The 8,119-nt window shown below is 36.6% G+C and overlaps 1 protein-coding gene across 1 annotated transcript; it reads left to right on the forward strand.

Annotated features, from left to right (window-relative positions):
* The first annotated feature begins 694 nt into the window (after positions 1–694).
* On the forward strand, positions 695–1,639 carry LOC101423236 (olfactory receptor 8D1-like). Its single transcript, XM_012529294.2, has one exon. It carries the CDS (start codon positions 695–697, stop codon positions 1,637–1,639), a length of 945 nt encoding a protein of 314 aa, XP_012384748.1.
* The last annotated feature ends 6,480 nt before the right edge of the window (positions 1,640–8,119 follow it).

Here is an 8,119-nt window from a genome sequence, read left to right on the forward strand (position 1 = left end):
CAGAGGCAGCACCTTCTGCTGTTATCCTCCTTTTCATCTTTCAAACATGACAAAAGCTTACATTTCTAGCATTGCCCTCTTAATATTGCATTTAACATAGTTTCAGTCCTCTCATATCTGTATGATAACTTGGGTATAGGCGAGAAAAGGCAAATTTAAAACCAGTAACTCAGAGGGGATGTGGAAACCTTGAAGGAAACCAAAGCTCTCTGTGACTTGGAGTGAGGGACTAAGTGAGCAAATCAAAGATGCCAAGTCTATACAGGAAATTCAAGGGGCATCATTAAAAGAGGGGTCAATTTCCAAGACAGCAGAAGAGAAAACATGTTGCATATAGAAAACCAACAAAATGGTGCAACAGTTCTGTACAGAGTTTGTCTAAAGAATAACTAAAGGATTATTTTTTTCTTTTATGGCAGAACCTAAAGCTCAACTTACAAAGACAAAATGGTTATCACTTTTGAATGTCATGTGGTGAAGTAAAAACTGAAGCCAAATGAAGCATTACTATCTGGATATTGGCTTTAATTAAAAGTAGACTTTATTATCTTGGTTTCAGACTCCTGAAATTGTTCTTCAGTTGAAAATTATGCCATTCATCTAAACTTGGATCACTAATTGCTATCACATGGCATTGTTTGTCTAATGAGACTCACTTCTCTGAACCATTCAACCTATCACAAAGGGGAGAAGAATGGATATCAGAAATCATTCTTCAGTAACTGTGTTTATACTTGAGGGGTTAACAGACCAGCCAGAGCTCCAGCTCCCCCTCTTCTTCTTGTTCCTATTGATCTACATGGTCTCTACGGTGGGAAACTTGGGCTTGGTCTTTTTAATCAAGACCAGTTCTCAGCTTCATACCCCCATGTATTATTTCCTCAGTAACTTGTCTTTCATAGATCTATGTTACACCTCTGTCATAATCCCTAAAATGTTAGTAAACTTCATGTCAAAGAATAATTTCACCTTTTTTCCTGAGTGCATGACCCAGCTCTTTTTCTTCTGCTTCTTTGGTATTGATGACTCTTACATGCTCACAGCTATGGCATATGATCGTTATGTTGCCATCTGTAACCCCTTACTCTACAATGTCAAAATGTCCCATAGATTCTGTTTTATGTTGGTCTCCAATGTATACATAGTAGGGGCTATTGGGGGTTTGGTTCATACCTGCTACATATCTAGTCGCTCCTTCTGTGGAACTAATATCATACACCATTACTTCTGTGATATTCTTCCACTTCTAAGTATCTCCTGCTCAAGAGATTACACCAAGGAGCTCTTAGTGATGATATTGGTTGGATTAAATGTATTTGCATGTGCTTTAGCCATATTCTTCTCTTATGCCTTCATACTTTCCAGCATCCTATGCATCCGCTCAGCTGAAGGCAGGTCCAAAGCTTTCAGTACCTGTAGCTCCCATCTAGCAGCTGTGGGGATATTTTATGGCTCCATCATCTTTATGTATTTTAAACCATTGTCTACCAGTGGTTCAACCCAGGAGAAGGTGGCCTCTGTGTTTTATACCACAGTGATTCCCATGCTTAACCCCCTCATCTACAGTCTTAGGAACAAAGATGTCAAAGAAGCCCTTAAAAAGGCCCTAAAGGTTGGGATACTCTCCAGGTCTGTGTAGAAAACAGCATTGTTATATAAAGTCCAGCAGCTGACCCTTCAATATCATTTAGGACAACTCAAAGTCCCAAAACTGCCCCACATCACATCTTTTCTTCCCTCTCCCTGCCCTCAGCAACTACTGTGGTCACTTTCTCCACCTCAATGCTACAAGTTCTTTATTACTAGTCACAATAGTTTTATAGTAGAATATCAATAAATCCACTCTAATCCATATTTTATTCCTCCATTCAGTGGACCCTGGGATGGTGATGTCCACTCCATCTCTAGATCAAGAGGGGGTTTAGATTCCACATGGACGATGGATGCAATTCCTCTGCTTGCAGTTGTTGGCACTCTTGATTCCCTGCCATAACCTACTGAATGTACTGGGGGAGAGTGTAAACTACAGGGTAAACCATTAGCTATGTGGTGCAGAAGTGCTCCAAAATGTGTTCACCGAGTGCGATGAGTATGCCACAATGATGGAGGAGATTGTTGGTGTGGGAGGAGAGGGGTGAGTGGGTGGGGGGTATATGGGAACCTCATATTTTTCAATTTAACCTTTTTTTGTGATGTATATATCTTAAAAAAATACAATTTACAAAAATGATGGGGTGGGGGGTAGGGAGTGGGGTATATGGGAACCTCTTATGCTTTTTATGTTTTAGAATGTAACATTCTTTGTGATCTATTAACTTTAATTAAAAAGTGTTAAAAAATAAAAATTAAAAAATTAAAAAAGAGAGATCAGAAAATACCTGAATTAAATGGGAAAAATGCTCCTAACTGGGCTAATAATGGAGGAGAAAATGTACAAAAGGATATTATTAAGATACAGGAAAAATTGTAAGAAAGCTTGCAAATTAAAAAAAAAGAAAATAACATTGTTAAACAAAGCTTTCATAATGTTTTTTTAATCTATGCTTGGTTGTGTGACTAATTTCAAGTCAGGGAGCAAATTAAGATAAACAGAAATGTCTGTGTGATTTATTTTTGATGACCTTCATTTCCTCTTTTAGAGTCCTACCCCAACATTCAATGTCTTGCTCTCTTCCTTGGCCTCTAGCTACTAAAGAAGCAGTCTACCCTAGTTGGGCTATTCTCTTCTCATCTACTCTTCTAAGCTTGTATAAATAAATATAAATATTTACACACACACATATTTTTACTACAAAGTCCTTGTTTTGTATAATTGCTCTTGGAAAAAAAAAAACCTTCCGACCAAATCTATTTTAAACTTTTAATGTGTAATTACTGCTGAATGTGCAAATCCTTTCAGAAATATCTGCATTTTAAAACACAACAAAGTTCTGGAATGGACATTTCTTAGTAGAATCTTAAAGGAATCTAATTTCTAGTAGAGTATCTTCATGTAACTTTCAGCCACTGTTCAATTTTTGAAGATGACATTTGTCTTGCAGAGTTCTAAAATGGGGTGGAGATTGGTCTGGAGGAGTGGTAAGAAGAGATAAAATTATTTTAATGCTCATCATAATTTTCATTTAACCTCCTTCCAACTTGTTGCATACCCTGACACTTCTAAGTTGGATGTCCAGATTATTTTCTCTAGGACAGAGGTTCTTAACTTTTTTTGTTCCACAGACCTCTGTGTCAGTCACGTGAAAGCCACAGACCCATTCTCAGAATACAGCAGCAGATTGTTTTATGACACTCAATAAGAGATGGGTCTAACAACCACTGTAATTTCAACATATGGATGAGAGTAAGTGGTTTCTCCAGATATGCAACAACTGTACTGTGATGTGAAATGAACATTACTGTGAGTTATTGTGTACATTCATAAGTGAAGGAAATGCTAGATTTCTGTTAGAGGTCAGAAAAAATGAAGATAATAAGTTGGCTTTTTTTTTCAACTGAAACTCATGCATCCCCTGAAATCTTTACATGGACCCCTTGGGGGTCCATGCACCCCTGGTTAAGAACCCCTGCTCTAGGATGACTTCTTTAATTGTTTGCTGTCATTATTCAGAATACTCTCTAATCCTCATTGCATCATTATAATTCACTCATTATAATTCAGTAAATCAGTCAAAAAATATTTACTGGGTAACTATGTGCCAGATACTGTAGATAGAGTAATGAACAGAAATAGACAAAACCCCCACTCTTGTGAGAAGCAAATAATGAACAAATGAAAAGGAAACACATAATATAGTCAGTGTGAGAAGATGCTATAGGCTAAGTAAAGCAAAGCAGAAGTTGGGCTGTTAAAGTGGGAGAAAGTTTGCTCATTTAAATATAGATATGAAGGGTTAAAAAGGTAATATTTGAGTAGAAATGTGAAGAAGATGAGGAATCAAGCTATTTGATTGTCTGAGAGAGAAGCATTTCAGGCACAAAGAACAGCAAATCTATTTTCTGAAACAGGACTATGTTTAGTCACAGTCATAAAATAGTAAGTTGGCAAGTGTGCTTTGAGAAGGGTAGACAAGGGATAGAAAAATGTGAACTGAAATCAGAAAGATAGAGGTCAGAGGTGGCATAGGACCTGTAGGGTCATATGGGAAAGTTTCAGAGCTTTGATTATCACTGTAAGTGAAATGGAAAGCCACAGGAGGGTTTGAACAGAAGAGTGACTCTTGCTCTGTCCACTGAAAGAACCTAGGAGCAATGGAATTCAAGTTAAAAAAACAAAAACAAAAACACCAACAGTACCTATCATCCAATGTTATTTGGATTCTAAACACCATTTCCCACTAATAGAAACCAGGGCTTCCTGGAGAAATGGCAGATTCCATGATGGGCATTTAAATTCAAGATACGTTTGGAACATTTTTATTTTTCCATAGAGTAAGTCAATACTCAGTACTTATGGAATTGTGTTAAAGAACAATGATCCAGCTTGAAGGGGTTCCTGTTGGCCAAATTTAAGTGTCAAAATGAATGTCAGGAATAGCTTACAAGAATTCATAAATCCATACTGACAGTAAAATACTGGAAATATAAAATCAAAAGTATTAGAGAAGGGAACACTTTCTTTGCAGAAGAAAGTCAACTAATAAATGATAACATTAGAAAATCACTATACTAATAATTGATTTAGGTGATGATCACCACTGGAAGTTAAAATCAGAGGGTATAAAATTATCAGACAACAAGGACAACACAGGCCCAGAGTCTCAATGTATCAAGTCGCAGAACAATTAATAACAAGGGGAAGGGGAAACCTTTGCAGTGATGAGCTTTTTGGAAAACATTTTCTTTTGAGCTACTGGGACCAGGAATTGAACCAGGACCTCATATGTGGGAAGCTGGTGCTCAACCTCTGAGCCACACTGGCTCCCCTCATCAGAAAACATTTTAACTAAATAATTAAATTACCCACCAAAAATGGGGCAATTACCATCATGTGCCTCCTTATGTGATTTTCTCAGAAGGATCCACCATCACTTATGTAGTTATATGGGCACAGGGGGTCAGAGTTTAAATGAATCTAATCATAAGAAAACAATAAAAACAAATCTAAACTTAAATGTGATCTGTGAAATAAATAGCCATATTTCTTTAAGAATGACAATATCATGAAAAAGTTAGGATTGATTCTAGATTAATATAGACCAAAGGGATGTGATAACTAAATGTTATGCTTGATAAAATCCTGGCTAAAAATAAAATACCTATAATATGTTGTTATGACAATTGAGGAAATATGAACTGCTGGCTACATATTAAATCATAGAACTTTTATTTCAACATTAAATTTCCTGAGTATGATAGTTGTATTATGGTTAAAATGGATAATTTTCATTTCTTAGGGAATATAAACTGAACCATTTAAAAAGGAAGTAAGTGCCATTATGTCTGTTACCATCTCTCAAATCATACAGCATATATATATGTTAATTGGTGTGTGTGAGTGTGTATGTGCATGTATGTGTGCATGAGTGTGTGTGGAGTTATGTGAAGAAATAGAAATCTATAGCAAATGTGGTGAAATGTAAATAAGTTGTTAACTCAAATGAAGACCTGAGTGATCATTGTTATAGTCTTACAAATTTTATATTAAAGTTATATTGTTCAGGATGTGGCAAGAAGCAGGAAAATCAGTCAGGAGGTCTTTATTTTAATCCAAGTGGGATAAGAGTGACTTGGACCAGGGTGGAAACAGTGGAATCAATGAGTAGAGGTGAGATTCTATATTTTGAAGATCAAGTCAATATTTATTGATAGTTTGGATGTGGGTTGTTAGAGAAAGAGCATAATAAAAGATGACTGATGATTTTTGACTTTGGCAACTGGAAAGATAGGATTGCAATTTCCAAAGATATGGAAAATTGTGGGAGGAGGTGGTTTGGCTGTGTGTATGTTCCTCCTTTGCATGATGACCATGGCTCCCTTACTAAAGCAAAAACTCTTTTGAGGCACAAAGAATTTAGTATATTTTATTTGTATACCACCACATATTATTTAAAAACACCTGTCCAAGAAATAGAACAAAAGATTCTAGATTTTAAGAAAAAGACCAAACAGTAAGAAAAGCAAAGAAGGTAAGAGGTAAATGACTGAGGATGGTCGAAATGACACAAATACATATACTTCTCAAGAACACCTTTTACTTAAATAGCTTTAGCATTCAACACAAAGTTCTTAGGCTGCAAGCAGATCTGGACCAAAACTAATTTAAAGACCTAAAAGATGGATCAACATTGAAAACAGGAGGAAGATATTAAATTAAAAGAATGTACTCTCTTTTGTGTGCTTGGGCACTTCACTCTGGAAGGATTCCGAAGAAAATTACTGTACTGGAATTTAAGATATATGGACACATCTGTTTCAAAATAGCTCTTTAATCTTGGGCAGTTTTCTTTATAATTTTTGGGATTCATTTTCCTTTATTTCTGCATGTTCTGCTCTGATTTCTGGATTTCTAGGAGCAAAAAATGTCAGGCCCTCTGAAATGAATTCACAGAAGGCTGAATTTCTCCTTCATGGTGTTTACTGCAATTGTACTTTAACACTATTCTGACAGTAGTTGGGTAATGCCTGCCCTCTCCTCTATGACAACAGCAACCATGTCTGCTTCCTGTGCCCTTGTAATCCAATGCCTAGAGCAGTATATATGACACAATTATTCAAACAATAGTTATTGAATGCATAAATAAATGAATTTCTATGGATAAGAATTATAAGCAGCAGCAACAACAACAACAAAACAGAGACAACTGAGGGAATGTATCCAAACTCCCAGATACATATATGGCTCTCCTCTGAAAGTATCTCTGATATGTCTCTGGTTCTCACACCCTTCACATTTCTCCGAAGATTCCCACCTGGTTGCCTGCAAAGAATTGTCTTGGGAGGCCTAAAATTAAGAAGCAATATTAAAGTCTTGTCTTGACATCTTATAGCCTGACAGAATTTCCAGGGACTAACCATGAGTTCTTCTTCTCTCACCAGTCATGCTCCTCTAATCAGTGGAAAGTCTCCCTACCTGGCTAGTTCCCCTATCAGCCAGTCTAGTTGCATGCCACTCACTGCTCCACCTAATCTCTGCAGACACATGAAATTATTCAAACATGCCAATCACATCCTCCTTCAGGAAACAAGAAACACCCATCTGCTTGTCACTACAAAGCCTCTTCCCACAGTCCCTGTTGGTTCACTCTGATCCTGACTGCAACCCCCATGCTGTCCTTCATACGGGGTGGGATCCACTTCCCCCAGGCTGTGAGTATATGTGTCCAATGAACTGCTGTCAATCCCATCTGTCCAATGTTGGGTATCTTGTGTTTAAGGTAGAGAATTTAACATAGAGAATCCCCAATTCATCAAGGGCATTGTGGATTCCTAGTCACATTGCAAATAGAAGAATGTAAGAGAAGGACAAACGAGGTCACCCAACAATTCAATTTCAAACTTATGAGTACCTAATCTATTGAGCACATATTTTAGAGACATTATCTGTTTTCATCCTTACAAAATTCCCTAGATTATGGTTCTCTTTTTTTTAATTGAATGTAATGGGAAAATTGAGAATCAGAGAGGATAATTCAGTTGCCCAAAATTTCACAGCTAGTATAAAACAGAACAGGGATGGATTCAAACCTAGTCCCTTGGACTCTAGAGCCCAATCTTTTTACCAGCATATTGATTAATACTTGGTTATTTATGTATTAGTAAGGTGTGTAGGGAACTTTTATAAAATTTTTAATTTTTCTCCCTCAGACTTACTGGGGAAACTGGAGATAATTTTTTTTTATTTTGTACCTACGTTATGCCCAAATACATTAGAATTCCTTACCTAGGTTTTTATAATAAGCCTGGTATTATTACTGCACAGAACACTCTAGAAAACTAATAAAGATCTCTAATGGTAGTGAAGGGTATCTAATCCAACTTATCATTTCTTAATGTCAAAACCAGAGGTTCAGAAAGGCTAACATTTTCCCCAAGATAGTAAAACCAGCATGTATTTATACTTGGCAGATAATAAAACCAACCACTCAAACTAAGATTTTCTGTGGTCAAATTCAGTAAT

The sequence above is a fragment of the Dasypus novemcinctus genome, chromosome 27 (assembly GCF_030445035.2).
Source record: "Dasypus novemcinctus isolate mDasNov1 chromosome 27, mDasNov1.1.hap2, whole genome shotgun sequence".
NCBI lineage: Eukaryota > Metazoa > Chordata > Mammalia > Cingulata > Dasypodidae > Dasypus > Dasypus novemcinctus.